This window comes from Sarcophilus harrisii, chromosome 5 (assembly GCF_902635505.1).
Source record: "Sarcophilus harrisii chromosome 5, mSarHar1.11, whole genome shotgun sequence".
Taxonomy (NCBI): Eukaryota; Metazoa; Chordata; class Mammalia; order Dasyuromorphia; family Dasyuridae; genus Sarcophilus; species Sarcophilus harrisii.
The window spans coordinates 11,559,870-11,587,230 of record NC_045430.1 but is presented as its reverse complement, the minus strand read 5'-3'; the positions used below and the strand labels follow the sequence as shown (position 1 = coordinate 11,587,230).

General features: G+C 42.2%; 1 protein-coding gene across 3 annotated transcripts in view; it reads left to right on the top strand.

Moving 5' to 3' along the window:
• Positions 1-27,361, top strand: part of GRAP2 (GRB2 related adaptor protein 2) — a 91,443-nt gene that overhangs the window by 49,933 nt on the left and 14,149 nt on the right. For 2 of the 3 annotated variants that reach the window (XM_003770994.4, XM_031937920.1), the window contains exons 2-4: positions 4,842-4,934; positions 14,432-14,515; positions 24,653-24,744. In XM_003770994.4, coding sequence (XP_003771042.1) covers positions 14,438-14,515; positions 24,653-24,744 — 170 coding nt within the window. In that variant the 5' untranslated portion in view covers positions 4,842-4,934; positions 14,432-14,437. Of the gene's footprint in view, positions 1-4,841; positions 4,935-14,068; positions 14,516-24,652; positions 24,745-27,361 lie in introns of those variants that run through there. The other variant, XM_023504348.2, reaches the window with a different exon arrangement.

Here is a 27,361-nt window from a genome sequence, read left to right as displayed (position 1 = left end):
TAAAATGAAGGGGTTGGACTAAATAGCCTCCCAGATCCCTTCCAGTTCAAGATCGATGATCAGGAGACCTGTGGTTTTCAGTATAGGAATTCCCAGTTCCTTCCCACCTAAGCCAATCACATCCTCCAGATGTTGCCCAAGACTTAATATGTCTCCAAGGTTACAAAGCTAGACATTTCCAAGGCAGGATTTAAACCAGGTTGCCAAGGCCGGCACTTATCCACCACTCCAAGCTGCAAATGCAGTGATTCTGAGTCTAAGTGTAATTATGTTCTGAAGAATAATTGCCTATTAACTTAAATAAAGACCTTGTACCTTCCTGAGAAAGACCATTAGAGAAAAATATGGCCCGAGGGAGAGACCCGGCTAATTCATGATCCTTCAGGTTTTCCGGTTCCGTCTCCACCTGTGCCCTCCCAAGGGCTTAGAAACAGGTCAGGGGAATGGGTCTGCCCTCAATGCCTTTTACATCTGGCCATAGCTGCCATGACAGAGCCTGAGGGTGAGGCAAGGATGAGTGCAGCAAGCAGTCACAACTCCCTGGGAATATAAGCCATCCTCAGGCTCTTAAATCAGGCGGGACTGGGATGAAACAAGATGGACTGCCCTCCACAAAGGTTACGTATGACAGGAAGCATCAGCCAGGCTTAATTGATACCTTGTCCAATGGTCATTTACAAGAGATGCATCTTTTCTCACCTTGTCTCAGAGGTCTCCATCTTAATGGGGAGAGAGCAGTCCTTGCAGTCAGAAGTTATGAGTTCAAATCTCACCTCTGGCTATATAATGTTGGCCAAGAAACCTTCTCAATGCCCCGGGAAGCTCCTGATGATTCAAAGAAAGGGGTATAATCTGTATTGCCAAAGAGAGAGAGTACTTCTCTCTACAGGCCTTATGGACAGCAGTGAAATGACAGGTCCAAGGCCATCCACCATCTATCTCTCTCATTATTCAGCTGCTTTATCTTTTTGTTGTTTATGTTAGTCTAAGATCTTTCTTCCTTCCCCTGTGAGGGTGAAGGATCATTTAACTTCTCAATAAGGGTCAATTCAATTTAATTGAAGACCAATTTAACTTCCCCAGACAACTGTTTAAGACTGTAAGAGCTTAATAGTTTTATAGTCGATATGTATTGAGTGGCCCCTGAACATAGCTGTCTACCGGCTTCCATAAAAGGGGTTTTCTCACCTGGGAGTCCCCTATACCAAAGAAATCGTATATCCATGTCCCCATCCCTCTCATTGGGATGTCAACCAGTAAAAAGGGAGCACTGAACCTTCTTTCCTTCATTTTCTTACATGTGATTTTTATTACAAGTGTTAGGACTTGAAGATAGTTGGGTTTGATTTTCTTGAAGCAATTCATCATTTGTGGCAAATTATTTGGGCTCCGTGCTTCCTGTCATTCTTCATGACACTGTAGACCAGTGAGTGAGCCCCTCTCACACCTCCCCTAATGTCAGGTCAGTGAGTTCACCCCTTGGCCATGATATCACCCCCAGACTGCTTGGAAGACAGCAGCTGTTAGCACGGCAGGGAAAGCCGTGCAGCCAAAAAAGCAAAAGCAGGAAGGAGAATTGGAGTAATAAAAGAAATGATAGCTAGTGTTTCTGGAGCACTTTTAAGATTTATAAAAGCACTATCTACCTAGCATGAACACATGAAATTTATTTATACTTACGTGTGTGTGTGTGTATGTGTATGTGTGTGTGTGTATATATATATATATAAATCTCATTTGATCCTTACCACAACCATACTAATATCATTTCTGTTTTACAAATGAGAAAACTGAGGCTGAGGGAAGTTCAGTGAGTTGCCTAGAAGCAGAATAGCAGGTCTTCTAACTCTAAGAACACTGCCCTCTTCCCTGTACCAAATTGCCTCTCCATTTTCCCCCTTTAGCAGTCTCTTAGATAAGAAGTTATATAAAACTGAACCCTTTACAGTTAAAATGACCAAGCCTAGCCCTAGAAAAGAATGAGAAAATGTGCCCATCCTTGTGTTGTAGAGGTGGGAGCCCATGGGTGTAGAACATTGTATATACTACCAGATTACATCAAAACTTAATTCTGTGGAACCCCATTCTCCTACCGTCTTTTTTATTTTTTGCTGTAAGGGATGGATAGTTTTCTGGGGTGAGAGGAAAAGAGATAATTGGGAAACAAAATTAAAAACAACAATAATAAAGTATATCAATATAAATTAAAATTGAAGAAAATTCTAAATGAATCCGTTATAGATGACTTTTCTACTAAAGATGAACAGAGGGCATTTCCACGCCAGGAGTTGAAATGTCTCTCGGGTCTGGACAATAAAAAGTCTCTACCTTGCTCCACTGACAGGGCTTTTTCAAGAAGAGTGTTCTGTTAAGAAGCTAGGAGGGATATAGTCCACCAAATATTGAGCCTGATATCAGGAAGACAGCCTCAGATGCTTAGCTGTATGACTCTGAAAAAGTCATTTCATTTAGTTTCCTCAACTGTAAAATGGGAACACACCAATCTCCCAGGGTCACTATGAAGATAAAATGAGATGAAATTGGTTAAAAATGTTTCACAGACCTTAAAGCACTAGAAAAAAAAATCTAGTTATGATTATATAGCCCGGTGCAGTGGAAAGAAAACTGGATTTGGAAGCAGAGGATGAGAATTTGAATTTATTTTCTGTCACCAGCTCCTGTGTGACTTTGGCAAGTTATATGAGCTCAGTTTCCTAATCTGTAAAAGGAAAGAGTTGGAGTTTGTGGTCTTTGAGGTCTGTTCAAACTCTAAATCTGTGATCTCATGCTGCTAAATAGTTCCTGAATTAGATAAAATTGGATGCCATGGGCCCTGTCCCATTAGGAGACTGTGATACGGGTATATTAATAATATAACCCACAAATATTAATCAAAGGAAAAAATCTGGGCTTGTCACTCATAGGCAAATATGGCAGTTGACATTTAAACATCATGAACAATAATTATAGCAGCTGACACTAACACAGCCCACATGAAGGCTTGCAAATTATTTCCATTTCTTTTGATCCTTGGAAAAACCCTATAAGTCATAATAGGGTAGAGGGGAGCAAGCATTTACAAAGCACCTACTATGTGCTAAACTCATTACAAATGTGAGCTCATTTGACCCTCTCGACGATCCTGGGAGATAAGTAAGATTATTATCGCCATTTAAGAGTTGAGAAAATTGAGGTTAAGTAATGTGCCCAGAGTCACATAGCTAATAAGTGGTTGAGGCTGGATTTGAATTCGGATCTTCCTGACTCCAGACTCTGAGCTGTCTACTGTATTATCTAGCTACCTCATAGTAGGTACTTGACAAAAATTGGTTGATTATGACTATGTGCCAGGCATTGGGTTGAATGCTGAGGATTCAAAGAAAGGGGGGAAAAACCAGTTCCTGCTCTCAGAAGAGCTCATAATGTAACCGTCAATATACAAACAAGTTTTAGAAAAGATCAATTGAGGGCATTTTACAAATGAGGAAGGTCTCAGGCAGAAAGTGACTTAGTGTGACACAGCCTCGATCCTGGACTTTGGGGAAAGGTCCCAGTGATCTTTCCAACCCCCCTCCACCCCAGGCTACCTCTGAAAAAGGCAATGAGGAGCCTCCTTGGAGATTCCAGGAAGAATCGACCATTGCAAACAGCAAATCCCCTCCGCCATTTTGCTCCCTAATTGGGATTCCCATCAGTGGACAGTTGTGCAGCCCATGGGGCGTCTCAAGCACTCGGCCATAATTCTCCTCCAGGTCAAAGGTCTAGGGGGAAGGGGAATGGGGAGGGAGGCCTTGTTTGGGAATGAGGACTAATTTTTATGGCTATACTATTAAATCAAACTATCGGGATTTAGCTCATGGGAAGCAGCTTTCTCATAATCTCCCCAGACTACCTGACATTTATTTAGTATTTTTTCCTATAGCTCTTTTCTATTTGTCTTGGGAGAGTAGGAACTGATTCATTCTTTGTCTCTGTATCCTACCTAGTACACAGGAGGTGTTTAATAAATGGATGATCCGGAGGCAGCTAGGTGGTACAATGGATAGAGCACCAGTCTTGAAGTCAGAGGACCTGAGTTTAAATCTGATCTCAGACACTTAACACCTCCTAGCTGTGTGACACTGGGCAAGGCATTTAACCACAATTGCCTCAGCGAAAAAAAGTGAAATAAAATAAAATAATAAAAATAAATTAAATCTTGGTGGGATTTTTTTTTTTTTACTTTTTATTATTGTCAAATTTTTCATGACCTCTACATTGTTATGTAACCCCATGTGGGGTCACAACCCATGGTTTAAGAAGCTTTACTCTTTTGTGTCACCTTGTATCCTAGGCGAGACTGTGCCTGCAACTTAAGCTCCAGTACTCAACACAGGGCCTGGCACACAATAGGCACTTAATAAATGCTTATTGATTCATGTCCTTCTACCTGTTATCACATGGCACAGGATCCACTACTATCCTTCTCATCTTCTCCTTCTCCAATTTTTCCCTTCCCTTCTGAAATGCAGAAAACTCCAGAGGAATCCTGACCCATACAATATGGTAGAACTCTTGAGATATTTTGCTATTTTCTTACAGAAACCTAGAATAATATTAAACTTTTTAAAAGCAATAACATGGTAATTTGAGCTGAAAGAGACCAATTCCATACCCTTCATTTTCAGGAAATTGAATCACAGAAATAAAATTCTTTTTCATGCAGGATCATGCAGCTATAACACGTTGAGTTTTTCATTAAAGTCCGCCTCTTTTACACATAGACCCTATCGTTGGGCTGTTTACTTTTTGAGCTACAGTAAAGAAGTTTACATTTGTCCCCCTTTGGTTCCATCCTGTAGGTCCGAATCACCATTCCAGCCCAATTTGGAATCCTGATTCTTCCACCCGGCGCACCAGCTACTGCAACCTACCTCCAGTCGTCTGAGTCATTGGTAAGCATGCGTTTGATGTTTAATTAATTACTTCTGAGCCATTATTTAAATGTCACATACAGCAGATCTTAGGACAGAGCCCAACGAGACATCCACAGTACATCTGTCTGAGACACGGATCTATTCATTCGTCTCGGCAGAGATGATTCAGACGACTGTGAATCTATCTTCATGTAAAATCATCCGTCACTCACCCCTGCATCTCAGCAAGTATATAATGAGAGATTTTATCCAATGTTTTGCCGAGATGTTTGCCAGATGAACATCTGGTTGAAAAGAGAGAAGGTTCTTGGTCAAGAATGACCAGAGAATGGGGCAGCTACATGGCACAGTGGATAGAGAACCATCCCTGAAGTCAGGAGGACCTGAGTTCAAATCTGGCCTCAGACACTTAATACTTCCTAGCTGTGTGACCCTGAGCAAGTCACTTAACCCCAACTGCCTCAGGAAAAAAAGAAAAAAAAAAATGACCAGAGAAGGCTTCAAGAAGGCCTTTCAACAAGAAGATTATGTGCTGATCAATTCTGATGGAGGTTTCCAACAATGAGATGATTCAGATCAGTTCCAATGATCTTGTGAAGAAGATGGCCATCTACACCCATGGGAACTGAGTGTGGACCACAACACAGCATTCTCACTCTCTATTGATGTTTGCTTACATTTTGTTTTCTTTCTCAGTTTTTTTTCCTTCTTTCTTGATGCAATTTTTCTCATGCAACAAGATAACTGCATAAATATATATATATATACATCTATTGGATTTAACATAGATTTTAACATAAAAGAAGAGAAACCTTGAAGCTTGGGGAGAATGTGGAAGAAAGTAAGGAAATGATCCCCACATAAGCAAAGGTTTAGAGGTGGGAAAGAGCCAGATATATTTTGGGGACGGTGACTGGATCAGTATTCCTGGAGTACTTATTGGGAAGAAGTAAAAAACAGAAAAAGCAAATCAGACTCAGATTATGGAAGGCCTTGAGTGCCAAATTAAGGAATTTAAATATTATCTTCAAATAAAAGGAGACAGAAATAGCTCTGTCTCTGACCTCTAGCATTTGTTTCGAGGCTCATCCTCAAGGCTGAAGAGAGAACCAAGTGACGGGTAATTCTGGGGAATCTAACCAAAGTACTTTGTCATTAGCAACGTACAAAAATCCCTCCAAATAAAAGGAGACAGATGGAATAGTTAAAAGGGGCTGTCTTTGTGGTCAGGGGTTCTGAGTTCATATCCTAGCTTAGATACCGACTACCTATGTGATATCTTTACCTTCAGCCTTCACTTTCTTCCTCTGAAAATGAGCCAAGTGGACTCGAAGGCTGCTCCCCTCCCTTCCTCCTCCCTCATTCTCTCTATAAAAACCTCTCTCAGAAAGAAGAGGGAGATGATTTAAAAAAGAGGAAAGGCATTCATGAGAAAAATGCAATCTTGGGAGCCAGGCAGGGCCCGCAGCGCCAGGCAGGAGAATGGAGGACGTGAGGAGGCAAGCATTACCTTCCTTGAGAGTGGCAGCCAAATTGCCCCATGCTCTCAGAGTTCCCAAATAGGAAACTGGCACTGGAGAAAGCAGGGTGTCGGCCGAGGTGGGGGGGGGGCCAGAACTGGCATGGTCTCGTCCGTGGGGAGAAGGCACTAGATTTGGAAGCAGAAGATTCAAATCCTGACTCGGCCACTTACTCCTTGGGTAGCCTGGGAAACGGCACCCTCGATCACCATCATCCCTGGGTCTAAGTGACCTCTAGAAAATGAGAGGGGTGGGCTAGGTGCCCCCGTACCTGCTCTGCTCTGACTCTAAGTGTCTGCACCTCTCTGGATCTGTTTCTTCACCTTTGCAACGAGAGACACCAAATCTAGGCTCCATGGAGCCTACGGATCTCGGGGAGATCCAGGTCCGGACCCACCTAAGGGGTTTCATTAGCGGCCTCCACGTGGATGGACAGCCATGTCGGACCATTTGTCAGGCAGTGAGGAAATACGGCACTGCCCATTCTTCTCCTGCCGTTGCCAACAGCTCTCCATCTCTCCCCGCCATTCCCTAGCCATTTGTCATTTGTCACGGCAGACATCCCTGCTGGCTACTTTCAGAAAGTCCAGAGCCGGGAGCAAGGCTGAATGGCCGCTTGGGGAGCCTACCTGAACACGGGCCGGGTGGGGGCCATGAAGAAGGGCCTACGGGGATGCTCCCCTGCTAGTCCGGCATAGGCAGATCAGCAACTAATGGATGATTGTTCCCTGACAAACCATGGAGAATTGTCTTCCAGCCACAGCTTTCCCTCAGACCACTCGTTCCAGGGATTAATGCCTTCCTGGGGCTTACAAGGGGAAAATGAATGGGTTAGCTATGGACGGGGAAAGGTAAGATGTCCTGAATGGGTAAAATTGCTTTTTAAATGGAGATTTCTTTGAGCAAGGCAAGAACATCAGTCTGGGCTCTGGTGTCTGGCTGTATGATCTTGGGTAGCTCGCCTTCCTGACCTCAGCTCCCTTCTCTGTCAAAGGAGAAGGTTGAACTGGACAGTGGCTGCTGATGTTTAAGGAGTCCCTGACATGGAGTCTCCCAGCCACCCTTGGGGCCAGCTCTACTTAGCAAAACAGCATTTGGTGGCTACTCAAGTCCTTCCCCTCAGACCTGGGAGGCTTTTAGGGGCATAATTGTCCCCTTTTGTTCATGGACCAGTCGGTCACAGCTACAACTCCCCCAGCCCCACATTTTATAGCTCCCAGGACTGGGAGCATAAGTGACTTAGCCAGAGCCACCAGGAGCAAGCAGAAGAACAGGGAATTGAACACCGGTCATGGAGTGGCGGCTCTGGAAAGGATAAGAGGGCTCTAGTTTTACACATGGGGAAACTGAGGCTGGGGGAGGTAGAGGACCTTGTTCAAGGTCACACGTGGGGACTGAAAGCCAGTTCTCTGCCCATTGCCCAGGCTTCTCCTTGTACTGTGGGTACCCAAAGGAGAAAATCTTTGAACCTGGAGGATCCCTCCCAAGGGGTTCCAGGGGAGTCTCTCTGAATTCCCACCCCCATCTTCATTGTGGGGAGGGGGAAGGGGGAAAAAAAATAAATCCCAGCTCCCCATGGGAGGCTTTGCTGGATTAGTTGAAATCTTTCCTGGGAAAAGCATGGATTTGGAGGCTGCTTGGTGAGCCCTGCTGCCCTCTGCTGGACAGAATCCCTCCCATGTGGGACTCTGGGTACCGCAGCTTTTTTGAGCCAGAGATTGGTCATCTTTAAGACTCCTGAAAAGATGCTGCAGGCTTAGGGTGCAGCAGGACTTCCAGGAGTGACATCTCCTGGTGAGCTTCCCTAGAAAGGCAGCCTGCAAAGAGCGTTGGCTCTGGGTTCCAAGCTCCACACATACCTCCCTTGACTTTGGGCTCCCTTTTGGGATGTCAGGTGCCTTATTTTTCAATTAAAGACAGGTAGAATGCAGAACGAACCTGGTTGCACCCCAATAAACCTCTCCCAGAAAGATCTGAGAATGCACCCAATCGAGAATTATTTTTAAGATGTTTTCAAAAAATAGTGAGATTAGCAAAGGAGACACAGTAGTATTTAGGCAGGAGAACAGGAATTGAGAGGAAATATAGCCTGTGCACCAAGGCAAGAAGAGGTCCCAGACCCAGACTGCATGGGGTCAGGACCCTGCTTAATGCGGGAACAGGTGGATAATTCTGTCATTCACTGCTCCGATCCCTAGCGTGAACCAGAGTGGAATGGGGAACTTGTGCCTAAGGATGCTGGTTAAGCATTTGTAGACACTGTGCAGAGCCAGGAGCAGATTCAGAAGCAGTTCTGACTCTAGCATAGGTGGAATAATCAAGAAAGAAATCCCAAATCAGCAGAGCTCCCTGACCAACTGATAACGGCTAAGTCCAGCATCAGGCTGCTGGAACACCAACGGGGGCAGACCCATGTGGGACCCAAACCCTGTCGGACCAGGAAGATGGCATCTGGAATAGCACCACTTAGGAAGCACTGAAATTGTCACTGGATTATAGTTTACCTCACGTCCTCTATACCCCAAGAAAATAGCAGAAGGACCCAAGTGGCCATTTCCTCCAGAAGCGCACGGGACCCCGCCCTAACATCCCAGTCCAAAGTCAGGAGGCGTCTGGAAAATAAACAAATCGGCCTTTCTAGTGAGATCGAAGGGACAGCAAAGAGGGCTACTATCGCCGCTACTAGTCAGTATTTGGTGCTAGAAATAACTAGATAACTCAATATGACAAAAAAAATTGAGGAATAAATATTGGAAAAGAAGGAAGAAATTACTTTTTTGTAAATGAAATGATGGTTTACTTAGTTTTTTCATTGTTTCTTTAGGATTTTCTATTTAAAACACTAGAAAGCTTAGGGAACATAGCAGATGGTAGCCTTAAAGGTGGGAGGCCTTCAGAGGCTCTCACCTTACAGAAAAGCAAACTGAGACCCAAAGGAAAGTATTTTCCAGGTCACATAGCTAATGTCCAAAGTAGGATTGGAATGCACATCCTCCCGACTTCAAGCCCACCACAGCAGGCTGCCTCTTGTGGTCCCAGAGAAGCAGGGCTACAAAGGGTAGGATCGGAACCCATCCAGGCTTCATACACATCTAAGGAACTAAAGTGGAGTGGACTAGAAATCTATTTTGGTGTCAGTCATGCCATCAGTCTGTGGGCATCTAATGGCCATTTTTGATCATACAGAAGAGAAGGAGGGGAGGGCTCCCTGGTATCCCCAGCCCAGGTCCCTTCCCTCATCTACCTGTGTCCCAGCCCCCCAGCTCAGACGGGATGCCACAGAAGCGGGGGGAGCCACCGTCCCGGTTACTGGTAGTTGAGAGCGCTTCCTGCTGGAGAGCCGTTTGTTAGCCAAGCTCCAGTGAGTGTTCAGGACACGGTCAGCTTTCCAGCAGCAGCAAGGTTTCTGTTGCCAAACTGCAGCACTGAGGATTCCAGTCTTCCTGACAGGGAGTCTCCTTGCTGCAGAGGCCCAAGGATTCCAGGGTCACAGAGGCTAAACCGGCCACCGTCATAAGATGAAGCTCAAGAGCCAATTCAACACAGCTACCGAGCATCTGTTGTAGCTCGCGTTTCTAGAGCCTTAAGAATATTTTGTTTCATTTGATCCTCGCAACATTTCTGGGAGGTCAGAGCTCTTATTAGCCCCATTTTACAGATGAGAAAACTGAGGCAGATGGGCTAAATGACTTGCTTAAGGCATTTGCTCAGTCATGTCTGACTCCTCTTTGTGACCCCATTTGGAGTTTTCTTGGCAGAGAAACTGGAGTGATTTGCCATTTCCTTTTCCAATTCATTTTACAGGTGGGGAAACTGAGGCAGATGGGGCTAAGTGACTTGCTTAAGGTCCCGTTGCTCAGTTTTGTCTGACTCCTCTTTGTGACCCCATTTAGGTTTATTTGTTTGTTTTTTTTTTTTGACATAAACTGGAACAGTTTGCTATTTTCTTCTCCAGCTCACTTTACAGATGGGGAAACTGAGGCAGACAGGGCTAAGTGACTTGTCCAGAGTCACAGGTGAGATGTATCTGAGACAGAATTCTCAATTATGTCTTCCTGACTCCAAGCCCAGCACTCTATTCACTACATCAAGCTGCTTCTGCGCTGCACCTGGCACTATGTCATGACATGGTGGAGAGAGCACCCTGGGAATCAATGGACCCGACTGTTCTAAAGTGTGATTTTTCTAAAGTCACATACTTGATGAACTGGAGTCTCGGTTTCCTCATCTGTAAAGTGAGGGAACTAGACCAGATGCCCTCTAAAGGCCTTTGTAGATCTAAAAGCCAGGCACCCACACGTAAAGGTATTTGAGGATTGGGGTGGAGGACAGACAGCAAGAGAGATATAGAAAGGCTCTTTTCCACAAAGAGAGGTAGGGGATCTAAGAAGCAGATGTGAGGTAGGGCGTTCCAGAGATGGGTAACAGCCCAGGCAAAAGCATGGAGCTAGAAAGTGGCTTGTTGTGAACAGAGAACAGTTTGATGACTGGAGGACCTGGTCTGTTGGGAACAGTAATGTTGAATCAGTTCGGAAACCAGACTATGGAGAGCTTTAGTTGTCAAGCAGAGATTTCTGTACCTTCTCCAAGGAGCAATAGGGAGCCAGAGCAGCTTTTTGAGTAGAGGAGTAACGGAGCTTTTAGAGTTGGAAGAAACCTCAGAGGTTCTTTTTGCTGATAAGGCCCATGGACCTTGGCCAAGGTCACACAAGTAGTAAACAGGGAGGCAGGTCGGTGACTCCAAATCCAGCTTACTTTCCCCTGACCCATCCTGCCTCTGTTTTGTAGGAAATACTGCTCACCGTGTGTTAGAAAAATCAATGTGATTCTGGGGAGCAATATGGAACTATATGTGAAGGGTTATCAAACTAGCCATACCCTTTGACCCAGCAGTGTTTCTACTGGAATTATATCCCAAAGAGATCTTAAAGGAGGGAAAGGGACCCACATGTGCAAAAATGTTTGTGACAGCCCTTTTTGTAGTGGCAAGAAACTGGAAACTGAGTAGATCCCATCAATTGGAGAATGGCTAAGTAAGTTATGGTATGTGAATGTGATGGAATATTATTGCTCTGTAAGAAATGACCAGCAGGAGGAATTCAGAGACTTAGATGAACTGAGGCTGAGGGAAGTGAGCAAAATCAGGAGACCATTGTACACGGCAACAGCAAGATTATACAATGATCAATTCTGATGGACGTGGCTCTTTTCAACAATGAGATGATTCAAGACAGTTCCAATGGTCTGAACCCAGAGAGAGGATTGTGGGAACTGAGTGTGGATCACAACATAACATTCTCACCCTTTTTGTTGTTTGCTTGCATTTTGTTTTCTTTCTTAATTTTTTCTTTTTGAACTGATTTTTCTTGTGCAGCAAGAGAATTGTATAAATATGTATAGAGCAATTACATATTTAACATATATTGGATTACTTGCCATCTAGGGGAGGGGATGGGGGGGAAGAGAAGGGAAAAAAATTGGAACCTAAGTTTTTGCAAGGGTAAATGATGAAAACTACTTATGCATGTGTTTTAAAATAAAAAACTTAAAAAAGAAAAAAAAAAAAAGAAAGAAAAATCAATGTGGCAGCTGTAGGAGGAATAGCCTGAAGACCACTTTACCACTTTTGGGATTTTTCCTCATCATCTGGTAATTACATTGGAGCTGTTTGCACTGGACACTGGCCCTGTTGGGTTGAGAAGCCTGTATTCTCCCCAACTGTAATCCCTTGATGCTATCTCATTGCTTTTCTGTTGGTTGATCATGTAATCTCTCTGTGCCATGTGATTACTTTTAGGCTGATTGATCACATCAGAGTCCTGACCTTCTAAAGACTCTCTGGGTGTAACTTCAGCTGCCATCATACTTCATCTGGAGTCAATTGGAGTGGAGGCAATTGGGGTTAAGTGACTTGCCCTGGGTCACACAGTTAGGACATGTTAAGTGTCTGAGGTCAGATTTGAACTCAGGTCCTCCTGACTTCAGGGCTGATGCTCTATCCACTGCACTACTTAGCTGCCCCTTCATCTGTCTTTTGTATGATATCTAGGAGCTGGGTCCTACTTCTCATTTCTCTGGGTCACTCTACATTCTGAGGCCCAGTGAAAGCCTCGGTTGCATTTTGGACATGGGGTTTTGAGTTTTATTCTCTCGCCCCGTCTTCTCATTCTATCTCCACACTGAGCTCTAAGATGTCCAACTTTTCCACACTGAAAACATCGATGAGTTTCTCTAGAAGTCCCTTGGAAAGCTAATGAAATAATTAGCCTAATGAGTGAAAAGCCTAGGAGGGAAAAGGACCATGGGCAAAAACTGTTTGTAGCAGCTCTTTTTGTGATAGCAAAGAATTGGAAAATGAGTCGATGCCCATCAATTGGGGACTGGCCGAGTAAGTTGTGGTATATGAAAGTAAAGGAATATTATTATTCTGTAAAAAATGATGAACAAGCTGATTTTAGAAAGGCCTGGACAGATTTACATGAAGTGATGCTGAATGAAAGAAGCAGAACCAGGAATACAATGTACACGGTAATGGCAACAATGTGCGATGATCAATTGTGAAAGTTTTGGTTCTTCTCAGCGGTTCAGTGATACAAGGCAATTTCAGTACACTTTGGATGGAAAACACCATCTACATTCAGAAAGTTATGAAGACTGAATATAAATCAATACATGCTATGTTCATTTCGTTTTTTTTGTTTGTTTTTTTATCTCTCTCATGGTTTTCCCTTTTGCTCTGATTTTTCTCTCCCAACATGATTCATAAAGCAATGTGTATTAAAAATAAATGAATTTATTAGAAAAAAAAGAAGAAAGGGCCTTAGACATACAGGTTAAGGATGGGGGAAAGACTTTCGCTCCTGATTGTGGGGGTGGGAAGAGAAGACAATAATTACAAGAATTTAGAAAGCATTTCTCTCTTGAGGCATTTCATGTAAATGAGCTCAGTTATCCTCAACAATGTCCTCAATGGGTCTGAGTCCATTTATTAAAAACCTACTGTGTGCTAGCCTTAGGTCAAGTGCTAGAGTTCAGAAACCTCAAAGGATTTGAGCCCACTTATTAAATGCTGTATACTATACTAGCTCTATGCCAGATGTTGGGATTCAGAGACTTCCATGGAGTTGAATCCATTTATTAAATGCCTACTGTATGCATAGCCCTATTCCAAGTGCTGGGGTTCAGAGACGATGAAAAAACAAGATCTGTGTCTAAGGTGCTTACATTCTCCAGAAGGATACAATATATAAAGAGATGAAATAATAGAAGATAATCTGAGGAAAAAGGAAAAAGAGGACCCCAAGAAGATAAGAGAAGGCTCCCCCTGGGAAGCAGCCCTTGAACTGAGCCTTGAAGGGGAACTTAATAGAGGTGGCTAATATTAATCCCTTTATAGAAATGGTAAAGCCAAGATTTTAAGAGGTAAATGGATTTTCCCAGATAATTTCACTGACCCTGATAAAACCAGGATTAGACCATTCAACTCTCCATGAAGGTGCTTCCATTCTCTGGACCATAAAAAAGCTCCCTTTGGTCTGGTTGCCATGGAAAAACCTCTACAAAATTTGCAGGACAGTCTCACTGTCCCCACTGAGCTGCTTAGCTTCTCGAACTTCCAGCCTGAGGGGCTAGTCTAGCTTTGGGTCATTATCAGAAGGAAACAGGCTTGACAGGAGATGGGCTGGCAACGCCCCCAAAGGAAAAAAAAAAAAGATAAAAGGGAAATGGGGAGGTTGAGGAGGGTTTGCCATCCTGTGCCCTTGTGGTCAATGGTCAGCCTTTGGGAGAACCCGTGGAACGCAGGGAAATGTCTTCCCCAGCTCTCTAGGGCCTGAACTAGAAACGGAACTTCCCTCGGTGACATTTCCCACCTTGGAGTTTTCAAATGGCACTCTTTGGGGACTGGTCCAAGGACCCTGAAGCCCCCCAGCTGGACAGCTGCCCCTGCCTAGGCAGAAAGGAGGAATAACAGATTGTCTCTCTCCCCCCCCCCAGTGCAGCATGGAGGCCATTGCAAAGTTTGACTTCAACGCCTCCGGAGAGGACGAGCTGAGTTTTCTCACGGGAGATGTCCTGAAGGTAAGAGACAAAACTTTGTGAAGGATGTATTTTTTTTAGCTTATTATAGTTCAAATATCAAACCAGCCTATGTCCATTAGGAACTGTACCGTTTTCCTCCAAGAACGAGTTAGACTCAGGAGGACGAGACCAGTGAGCAAAAATAACACAGGGAGGCAGCTGAACTCGGATTCACCGCCAGCGTGGTCTTGGAGTAAAAGAATATAAACCCCAAATCCTCCTCCCCATAGAGAAGTGGCGGCCTGTGGGAGTGGGATGCTGAATACACTAAAAGGGCCAGTCGCCAAACTCCGGTCCTTGGGCTTTTCTTTACTCTTTATTTTATTAGGAAGAGGAGTTCTATGTGAGGGGGTGTGCAATGTTTTAGTAAATGACTAAAAGAAGTGCAAGAAATTAAAGGCATTAATCCAAAAATTTAAAATCAGGGTGCAGGGTCAGAAAATAAATACACAAGGTGTGGCCCAATTAACACCAGACATCAGAGCCTGTGGGGAGATTTTGCTTCAGCTCTATAGTTAGGGGTGAGGTGCTTGGTTAAGTAAGAGAAAAGGGAGCCCATAGAATTTTGAGTTAAAAGAGATCTGGGGGACTAGCTAGTCCCAGCTTCTTCTTGCAAATGAGACAAAGGAAGTGACCTCCCCAAGCCCATCTAACTAGTAATTGCGTGTAGAGGACCCCAGACAGTGGGAGAACTCTGGGTGACGTATAAGACCCTCCAGCCCAAAGGGAACCTGCCGATTGTATCTGGTCTGGCTTTCCCATCCCCCCCTAAGGATGTCTCGGCCCTCCCCAGAACTCAAGGAGCCTGACAACCCGTGTTGTAATTAAAGCATAGTGATACTGCTTTGTGGCAAGGAAACATCTGCACACAATAGCAAGTTGTTGATGTGATCCCCCATGGGCAGTAGAGTTAGCCATATATATGGCGCGACCTCCGCAGTTGTGGAGGCTCAATAAGTCATTGGCTGATGAGCCAGTATCTAACGTTGGCCCAAATGCTGACCACAAGGCAAAGGGCTTCTGGACTTCCCCTTCCTGAGATCTGCTTCTTCCTTGGGGGAGATGTCTGGAACACTCCATGGATGACAGCCCTGGCTGAGCTTGCTTTCTGCTGGCATTAGGCCCATCCCTGAGCCCCAGCACATGCAGGATGGGGGCTTCCCTTCCAGCATCCCTGCCCAATCATCCCAATGGTACCATGGCTCTCCCTTTGATTCCTTCCTCTGCGCTCCCAAGTTTCAGGCTACAAAAACTCCACCAGAAACATCTCACTCTCAGTCTATGGCCCTATGTTATACTCCCCCCCCCCAAAAAAAGGGAAAGAACCTTGTCATCATGAGCCTGAGGCTGTGTCTGTGAGGAGATGGTGCTGGGCCTGGCGTCACAAAGACCTGGGTTCAAAACTTGCCTTAAACCCTTACTAGCCATGTTAACCTGGGCAAGTCACTCCACTTATTGAGCCTCATTCTCCTCATCAGTAAAATAAGTATGAAAATACTCATGGCGTCCATCCCAAAAATTGTTGTGAGATTCAAATGACAGGATGTAAGCTAAAGGTTTCAACCCTCTGGAAATGTCCTGCAAATGTCAGGTGTGGTTTGCATTATTCCATTTGACCTTTGCTTTCCAAGGGCATCAATGACATCCCAGATGACTGACATCTTCCCTTGTCCGTGAATTGGATTTAAGTGAGGTAGAGCTGCCCAAAGTCATGTGCACTGTTAGTGTTGCAGTGGGGCAAGGGCTCCCCTAACCCCATTACTGGCTCATTGTTGAGCTGAGTTTAAACACACCTCAATTCTTGGAAATTATATCAATATATTATATTTATTCTCATTCTCTTTTGCGCTCTTTCTCCTTTTCTTTCTTTCTCTTTCTCCGTCTCTTTTTTCTTTCTCTTTTTCTTTCTCTCTCTCTTTTCTCTTTCTGTCTTTTTTCTTTCTCTCCTTATCTCTTTGTCTCTCTCTCTTTTTCTTTCTCTCTTGCTCTGTCTCTTTTTTCTTTCTTTTTTTCTTTGTCTCTCTCTCTTTTTCTTTCTCTCTTCCCCTTCCTTCCTCCCTCCCTCTCCCTCTTTTTCTCTTCTCTTTTATCCTTCCTCCTTCTTTCTTACTCTCTTCCCCTTCTTCTTTCTCTTCCTCCTCCTCCTCTTCTTTCTCTTCCTCTCTTGGCTTTGATAGTGATGCTCATTGAACAGAAAATGTAGAAATGGTCCAATCTACTGGTCATCCTGCCATCTAGGGGAGGGGGTGGGGGGTAAGAGGTGAAAAATTGGAACAAGAGATTTGGCAATTGTTAACGCTGTAAAGTTACCCATGCATATATCCTGTAAATAAAAGGCTATTAAATAAAAATAAATAAACAAAAAAAAGGAAAAAAAAAAAGAAATAGTGCAGACTCCTTCAAGAGCCTTACAACAGTTAGTAAGAGTAAGCATAAGTATATCTGACTATTGTACCACCAGACTCTGAAAATACTATATAGATGTGGTAACATCTAAAACCATAATTTAATAAAACAGATCAGGTGAGGAAATAGGGTGCAGTGAGGAGAACTGTGATCTTGGAGTAGAAGATCTGGGTTCAAATTGCACCCTGCAATTTACTACCTATGTGACTGAAGAGGTCAATCAGCCCTTTTGGACCTCAGTTTTCTGATTTATAAATAAGAGGGTTGGACTGAATGATCTCTAAGATCCCTTACAGCTCTGAACTTTTGAATCTATGAATCTGTGGGAACTGATGTAATAAGAGTACAGAGAGAGAAGAGACGTCCACACTGGTTTGCTCTCCTCTACACACACACATACACACAAACACTTAGTCTCAACATGCTTCTTCCCATCCTGCCTCAAGGCAGACCTACCAGGATTCTTAGAAATTCACTGTAAAGAAGTATGTCTCTGGAGCCAGAGGAGCTGGAATCCAGTTCTTCCTCTGCCACTTTACTATCTGTGTCCTCTTGGGCAAGTCACTTCCCTTCCCTGGGAAAGGTGTAGGTTTGACTGAATGATCTACAAAATTCATGATTCTGGTCTTCAGGAGTTCCCATTTCCCATCCAGCCCTTCCACTGCCCATGATACCCATATCCATATACCATATCCATTCTCATACCTTAGAAGAAAAGGGAACAAACATTAATTAAGCACCTGATGTATACCAGGGACTTCATTAAGCATAAACCATATCTTGTTTGGTCCTAGAAAGTTGGCAGTTTTATAAAGATGAAGGCACGGCAAATCTAGGGGTTATGATGTCACTCCTTTACCCAGAACTCTCTGCTGGCACTCAGATAATGAGTGTGGAAGACTAGAAAGCTAAACTGATGGGGAGATAAGAACAGGAAGCAGGAGGCCCCTTGCAACGGTGGGGAGGAAGCATCCCCTCAGCCCAGAAAGGGAGGGATAGAAACGTGTCTCCAGCTCAGCTTGAATGGCTGATGAACTAAACTGGAAAGCCAGTCTGTCATCACTCAGGCTTCAAGTGATGGGTTAATAGAATAATCGTTGTGGGACCGAGGCAGGAAAGGAAACCCCAGAGCAACGGTCTTGTAAAGGCCTCAGGCAGAGGGGAGGAGCAGGAATGGCTGTTGGCACCTTCTAAATTTGGCACCCCAGAGCAAAGCCCCAGTCGCCTGCCCTAGTTATGGTTCTGCATCTTCCTAACTACTTAATATTCAATAAGCCTTTTCCTCTCTCTGGTCCTCAGTTTCCCCATCTGTAAAACGAGGGAGTCGGCTGCCATCATCTCCAAAGTTCCTCCTCACTTGAAATCCTGCATTCCAGACAAGCCACATGTTTCTAAATTACTTTCCCTGTAATATCCTCACTTATCTATGCATAGAGCATCAGCTGCCGGGCTGAACTTTCAGGGCCTGCTCCCTGGGGAGCATCCCACTCCCGAGAATCCCTTCCTCCTGTGTCTTTGATGTGAGCACGGGCTCCTGGGCTTGAATGCTGATTGCCACTTACAGGTGCTCGAACATGCTCTCTCTCGGAGACTCGCCAAGGTGTTCGAGGCCCCAGGAAGCTCTTTCTGAGCAATTTCTTGAGCTGTCAAAGACAGGACCCATTTTTATTCCCTCAATCCAATCTATTAAGTTCAAAGCTTCCACACACAGTTTTTCAAGAGAACTCCTAACCCCATCTTTGCTCCTCTGAGCTGTGGTTTTCCATCATCATCAGACCTCCTATTTGGAAAGTACTTTATAACCAGGAGTCACTGTCAGACATAACTGGCAGTTTGAACCTCAAAACAGCCCAGAAAGGGAGGGAAAACAGGAATGGGCATGGACCATTTTTCAAATGAGAAATAATAGAAAGGTCCTAGTGATTTACTTAATAGCAGGTGTGTCAATAAATGGTTTAAGATTTGCAAAGTGCTCTACTTATATTATCTCGTTTCATTATTACAACAAATCTGGGAGCTGGCTGCTTTTATTATCCCCATTTAATAGATGAGGAAACTGAGGGATAGAGAAAGGAAGTAAAAAAATCACATAACTGATAAAGATTAGTTTAGGATTTCAGCCAGAGCTTCCTTTTTTTTTTTTTTTAACATTCGCTTTTTATTTTTTCATATGTTAGCAAGAAATTTTACCTTTTTTTTTTTCATTTTCTTTTTTATTATTATTATTATAGTAACTTTTTATTGACAGAATCCATGCCAGGGTAATTTTTTTACAATATTATCCCTTGCACTCACTTCTGTTCCGATTTTTCCCTCCCACCTTCCACCCCCTCCCCTAGATGGCAAGCAGTCCTATATATGTTAAATATGTCCTAGTATATCCTAGATACAATGTATGTGTGCAGATCCAAACAGTTTTCTTGTTGCACAGAGAGAATTGGATTCAGAAGGTAAAATTAACCCGGGAAGAAAAACAAAAATGCAAATGGTTTACATTCATTTCCCAGTGTTTTTTCTTTGGGTGTAGCTGCTTCTGTCCATCCTTGATCAATTGAAACTGAAGTAGGTCTCTTTGTCAAAGAAATCCACTTCCATCAGATTACATCTTCATACAGTATCGTTGTTGACCTATATAATGATCTCTTGGTTCTGCTCATTTCACTTAGCATCAGTTCATGTAATTCTCTCCAAGCTTCTCTGTATTCATCTTGCTGGTCATTTCTTACAGAACAATAATATTCCATAACATTCATATACCACAATTTACCCAACCATTCTCCAATTGATGGGCATCCACTCAGTTTCCAGCTTCTAGCCACTACAAACAGGGCTGCCACAAACATTTTGGCACATACTGGTCCCTTTCCCTTCTTTAGTATCTCCTTGGGGTATAAGCCCGGTAGAAATACTGCTGGATCAAAGGGTATGCACAGTTTGATAACTTTTTGGGCATAATTCCAGATTGCTCTCCAGAATGGTTGGATTCGTTCACCACTCCACCAACAATGTATCAGTGTCCCAGTTTTCCCACATCCCTCCAACACTCATCATTATTTTTTCCTGTCATCTTAGCCAATCTGACAGGTGTGTAGTGGTATCTCAGAGTTGTCTTCATTTGCATTTCTCTGATCAATAGTGATTTGGAACACTCTTTCATATGAGTGGTAATGATTTCAATTTTATCATCTGAAAATTGTCTGTTCATATCCTTTGACCATTTATCAATTGGAGAATGGATTGGGTTTTTATAAATTAGAGTCAGTTCTCTATATATTTTGGAAATGAAGCCTTTATCAGATTTACCATTTTTTTTTAATTTTGAGTTCCAAATTTTCTCCCTCCCCTCCTTTTTTTCCCCTGAAGCAATTGGGGTTAAGTGACTTGCCCAGGGTCATACAGTTGTCTGAGGCTAGATTTAAACTCAGGTCCTCCTGACTTGAGGGCTGATACTCTATCCACTCTGCTACCTAGCTGCCCCTCCTTCCTCCCTTCTTGAGAAGACAAACATGATATAGATTATACATGTGCAGTCACAATATGTTTCCATATTAACCATGTTGCAAAAGAAAATGCAGACCAAAAAAAAAATCAAGAATAACAAAGTTTTTTGTTTTTTTTTAAGTAACAGATTTTATTTTTATTTTACATACAGGTAAACCTCAAGCCTATTCTTCCCCCTTCCATTCATTAGAAAATAGCAAAGTATAATTAACATGACATGAACTCTTCTTTAAAAACAAAATCAAAACTGTAATTTCTCCTAGATTTCAAATTTATGATTCATACAAAACCTAAACATTGTAGTTATTTTTTTCTTTTTTCTTTTTGTTTTTGTCAAGCCAATGTTTCATTCCAAAAAAGTTTCTCAGATTAATTACTGATGAACAAACAAGAAATTGTATTCATTTAAATAACATCTCTATGGCACAAATTGGAAAAGTAGATTTCCATGCTCAGATTTCACTAATACATTAAATTTTATTTAATTCAATTCAAGGAGAATTTCTTGAATACTTATTATGTGGCAGGAACCCTTCTACTTGAACAAATAAAGTTTAAAAAGTATACTTCAATATGTATTTAGACTCAAATCAGTTCCTTCTCTGCAGGAGAGTTTTTTAGGTCTGTCTTAGATCATTGTATTGAGAATAACTAAGTCATTCACATCTTTAAATCTTTACATTATTACTATTACTATATATATTGTTGTCACAGTTCTGCTCATGTCACTTCACATCATTTCATATGACTTCCCAGGATTTTTCTGAGAGCATCCTACTCATCATTTCTTATGGCACAATAAATATTTTCTTAATCACAATCATATAGCACAATTTGTTTAGCCATTCCCCAATTGATGGGCAACCCCTTGATTTCTAATTCTTTGCTACCACAAAAAGAGCTACTATAAATGTAGGTCCTTTATTTTTATCATTTTGAGATAACAGATCTAGTAATGGTAATGTTGGATGAAAGGATATGCATTTTTACAGCCCTTTGGGCATAGTTTCAAATTGCTCTCCAGCTTGACAAACAATGCATTGATGTCCCAATTTTCTCACATCCTTTTCAACATTAGTCATTTTACTTTTCTTTCATATTAGTCATTCTGATAAATGTGAGGTGGTACCTTAGAGTTTTAATTTTCATTCTCTAACCAATAGCGATGTTGAGCATTTTTTCATATGACCATAGATGGCTTTAATTTCTTCATCTGAAAAGTGTCTGTTATATATCCTTTGATCATTTATCAATTGGGAAATGACTCATATTCCCACAAATTTGACTTAATTCTCTCTAGAGAATATCTGAGAAATGAGGCCTCTTTCAAAGAGATTTGCTATAAGAAAAATTTTTCCCAGTTTCTTGTTTTCCTTCTAAGATTAGCTACATTGGTTTTGTTTGTACAAAATCTCTTTATTTTGATATATAATAACCATTTTCTATCCCATAATGCTTTGGTTTGATCACAAATTCTTCCCTTATTCATAAATCTGAGAGGCAAGATATTCTACACTTCCCTAATTTTCCATTTATTTCAAAATCATACACATTTTGACATCTTAGTGTACAGTGTAAAATATTGATCTATACATAATTTCTGCCAAATTGCTTTCCAGTTTTTCCAGCAATTTTTTTTTCAAATACTGATTTCTTTTCTCCAAATCTTAAATCTTTGCATTTATCAATCACAAATTACTCTGGTCAGTTAGTACTATGACTTGTATACCATTCCACCGACCTAGTCCACCAATCCATTCCACCAATCCATGGCTCAATTTCTAAGCTAATACCAGATTGCCTTAATGATGACCATTTTGTAATGCAGTTTAAGATCTGGAACAGCTAGGCCACCTTCCTTCACATTCTTTTTTCACTTGATTCCCTTGATATTCTTGACCATTTGTTCTTCCAGATGAATTTAGTTATTATTCATTCTAGCTCTATAAAGCATTTTTTTTGTGTAATTTGGGATGGCACTGAATATGTAAATTAATTTACATTTTTACTATATTGGCTCTTCCTCTATTTTATTGATGCGTACATTCAGACATATAAATTTTGCCCTAAGTACTGCTTTGGCTGCATCCAGTTTTTGGTATATTGTCTCACTGTTGTCATTCTCTTTAATGAAATAATTATTTCTATGATTTGTTCTTTGACCAATTCATTCTTTAGGATTAGCTTAGTTTCCAATTAATTTTAACTATATGTTTCTCCTGTTCTTTATTGATTATAATTTTATTGCATTATGATCTGAAAAAAATGTCTTGAATATTTCTGCTTTTCTACATTTGATTATGAGGTTTTTATTCCATAAGACATAGTTTTTGTAAGGGTGCCATATACAGCTGAGAAGAAGGTATACTCTCTTCTATTTCCATTCAGTTTTTTCTAGAGGTCTCTTATATCTAATTTCTCTAAAATTCTCCTTCTTAACTTCTTTCTCCTTAAGATTCTCCTTAAATTCTTATTTATTCAAGAGTTTTCTCCTTCTAAATTCAGTGCTCTACCCTCTCTCTCATTCTATCTCAAAAACTTTCTTTGTGGCTAACTAACCATCTTAAGTTACCAGAGACTTATACCATTTTGAGTGGAAAGGGACTTCAGAGATCCCCTGACCTGACCCCATCATTCTATAGACTGGAGACCTGAACTCCTGTGACTGAAAGGACTTGTCCAAAGTGACACAGATACAGTGATGAACTTGGAGTCACAAGAACTGAGTTCAAATCCCAATTCTATCATTTACTAACTATATGACCTTGGGAAGTTCCTTAATGTCTCTGGGTCTCCACCTCCTCTTCTGGTCAAAGAGGGGAGTGGAATAGATGGTCGCTGGGGTTCCCTCCAGCTCCAGAGGTAGAAACCTATTTCCAGAATCCTATGGAATAGCAGGGTTGGAATAGGAACCTACCAGAAACAGCAGCTACTTTGGTATTTCCTGTTCCAAGGTCCTTCTCAGCTCTGGCATCCCCTGTCCCTCCCAGCTCTGATTGTCAATCTGTGACTATGACCCTGACACATTCAAGCTTCTCTCTACATGTATCCTTATAACAGCACATAGGAGAACAATAGTCTTTCTACATCCCCACAAGTCTATTAACTTTCTGCTGACCCTTTGTTGTCCACACACCAGGAAAAGAAGATGGGATGTGGGGAGGTGGTTCTGGGACTGTGGTCCTCGCTTTGCTCACACAAAAAGCCGGGGTTGACCAAATTGTCCAGGTCTTAGCCATTGTCCCATGCCTTACCCATTAGCCTCTCAGAGGACCAGCTTTGCCCCCTCCAGGTCCCTCCTAGGGATGCTTAGGACACTGTCTCCATAAAGCCAATTTAAAAGGAGATATGAATGAATTGATTTTTTCCCCCTTTAAAAAAAGCCTTTTCAACATTTTATATTTTATACAATATAATTTTATATAATATTTTATATATCATTTTATATTTATATAATTGTTATTATATTGATTTTCATATCACCTTAAATTACTGGATACTGAATGGGATAGAGGATAGATCAACAAGTCTGGAGCCAGGAAGTCAAATGTTGCTTCAGACACTTAGCTGTGTGACTCTGGGCAAGTCACTTAAATAGTTTCTTGCCTCAGTTTCTTCATTTGTAAAATGGGGATATAATAATCATCTTGCAGAACTGTTGTGAGGATAAAATGAGTTAATATGTGTATAGAGTTTGCAAGCCTTAGAGTTCTATTGATGCTAATTATTATAATGATTTCATTAACTTGCAAGCTTCTTAATGGAAGCAATTGTATTTTGCCTCTTTTTGGATCGCCAAAGCTTAACATATTGCCTGGCACACCAAAGGAACTTGATAAATTCATTCTGAGGTGATAAAGTTCCCTTCTAGCCCTAAACCTAGTGACCTAGAAATAATTTCAAGAAGTTATTTCTGGGGAGAGACATTAGCCACTGTCATTCTGCTACAGAGCCTCAGTTTCCTCATTTGTTAAATTAGAGAGTTTGACTAGATGACATCTAAGATCCCTACAAGTCTACCAGCCTAGGCTCAGGACAAGCTCTGTAGCAGGTGGGCTTGCCAACTGAACTTTGAAGGAAGCTGGGGGGATTCTGTGTGATAGAAGCATGGAAGGTCTGTGTGTCTGGCATCAGGAACAGCTTGTGCAAAGATTTGGAGATAAGAGTTGGGATGTCGGGGATGCAGTACAGGTAGGCTAGTCTAACATCCAGACGCTTCTTTCTCTACAGATTCTCAGCAGCCAAGATGAATGGTTCAAAGCTGAGCTGAGGAGCCAAGAGGGCTATGTACCCAAAAATTTCATAGACATTCGCTTCCCGAGGTAAGTAGCATCAGAATGCCTTCGGAAGTGATGGAGATTGTGTGTTTGTGTGTGTGTGTGCACGCACACACACACACACACACACACACATATGAATTCAAATCCATCCTCACACAAATTACCAGTTATATGACCCTGAGCAAATCACTTCATCCTATTTACCTCAGTTTCCCCATCTGCAAAATGAACTCAAGAAGGAAATGACAAACTTCAGTATCTTTGCCAAGAAAATCCCAAATGGGATCACAGAAGAGTCAGACATGATTGAAAAATGAAACCATTTCATAGATAAGATAGAATCCTTTCTAGCTCTAGATTGTATGAACCTATGCAATCCCAGATTGTTCAAAATGTTAAAATTCTACTTGGGAACTTGGACATAGTAGAATTGACTCCCATCCCTCATGCCTTACATTGGTGTAAAAGAATGGAACGTGGTGTGCTTCCTCAAAGTGGGCAGCCATCTCTTAGTTCATATTTCACAAAGATTAAACAATATTTACCTCCAATTGCCAGAATCCTCCAAGGGCCTATGGGAACAGGTCTCTAAAGTCTTCCTTATGGAGAAGGAACAAATGGAAGAGGTCATATCAAGGAGCCTGCATTTTATTATAACCCCACTAGAGCTAAGCAGGTGTTATTTAAGAGCTGCTATGGCTAAAAGATAGATGGATGGATGGATGAATAGATGGACGAATGGACAGACAGATGGGTGGATAGATGGATGAATAGATAGATGAATGGACAGACAGATGGATGGATGGATAGTTGGATAAATGATTAATGAATGAATTTGCTCTGTGACCAAGAAGGCGATGAACCCCTCACACCTTTGTAGCTAGATGGTACAGTAGAAAGAGCCCTAGACCTAGAGTCTGGAAGAGTTCAGAGTTGACCTCAGACAATTACTTGCTGTGTAACTTTGGTCAAATCACTTAACCTCTGCTTGTCCCAATTTCCTCCACTGTAAAATAGAGATAATAATCATACCTACTTTCCAGGGTTATTGTGAGAAACAAGAAAATATTTGCAAAGTGCTTAGCACAGTGCCTGGCACACAGTAGGTGCTTTACAAATGTTAACTGTTGGTTAACTGACTCTCTGAAGTCTTGGCACAGTCTGGGTGGATCAAGCTGAGCTCTCTCTCCCCATTCCGACTTCCTTTCTCTTTACAGAGCAAGATGGAATGAGAAATGCTGTGTAAGGTTGGGGCCCTGGAGGCAGCAGACTGTCTGTGCTCCTTGGCTTATCAGCCGAGTTAACCATTTCTCCTCTTTGAAGTTTGGTTTCCCTATCTGTAAATTGGGGCTACTGGTTCCCCCAAAAGGATGCTGGGAGGAAAGGGCTTTTGTAACTTTTAGCGCATAATAGAAATCGATGCTGTCATCACATTATTCTATAAACATTTGTTATTCTCCCGTCCCTACCAAAGTCCTGAATAATTAGACTTAAGAAGCATCTAATTATTCCTGGTTAAGCCTGAATATTTGCCCTGGAGATCCCCTCCAAACCCCTCTGGTTACAGACTTCTCTCCTGTTCTCTAAGACTTGAATCCCTGCAGGCTCCCTGCCCCAGGGGCCACTTACTGTCTGCCTAGGTCTTTATATATCTCTCTTTCTCTCTCTACTTCCATTTCCCTATCTTTTCCCTTTCACCCTTCCTGTATTTTTTTATCATTCTGTCTCTCTGACACTCTCTCTCTATCTTTCTGTGTATGTGTATATGTGCATCCTTCAGACACTACACCGTTTCTTGCCAGAGATGTAAAAATACCAACTATCACCATCAATTATTATTATTATTATTATTATCATTATCATTATCATTATTGTTATTATTCCCTCTGCCTTTCAACACACTCATAGTATATAGGGTAAAGGAGCTACAAACAACCTCATGGTTCTCCTAGCCCAAAGCTCTTGTTTAACAGAATGGGAAACTGAGGCCAGGAGAGAAGAAAGTGGTTAGCTCAAAGTCAAAGACCTCCCCACAAAGAAAACGCTTCCCTTGTCCCCACAATATCAGTTCTTTTCTATCTTTTCTATCACTTCCAGGAAAATTATTATATACACAGATATGGCCAAAGCAGCACAAAGGGCTGCGCACAGGGCCATGATAGATGTGCGTTAGTTTGTGCCATCAGTCCCCTGCTCCGAAATCCTTAGCGGTTCCTTAATCCTGCAGTTGGTGCAGAGGAAAGGAGCTGGGATTTGGTGTCTAAGAGCCCGAATTTGCATCCTACCTGGCTCTGCCATATACAAGACTCAGTTTCCTCCTCTGTGAAATGGCAAACAGATTGAACTAAGGCTCATAAGGTCCCTTGTGGCTCCAAATCCAGACTCCTATCATTCGCTCCATCAATCAGCGAGCACTTTTTAAGCAGCCCATGTCCTCCACGTTGTGCTGTGGACTGCAGCTCTCTTTTTGGCCCCTCCTCCCATGTATTTTTCTGGTCCTGAGGCCTGAACCCCCAAAATAAGAACAGCATATTCTGCCTCTGGCTCATCCTCCCGGCAGTCCTTCTCACTTCTTGGCTGGTCCTTGTGCCCCTTCCAGTAATGGCTCACTCCCACGCTGTCCAGATTCTGTATGTGGTATATTTCCATGATTCAAGGT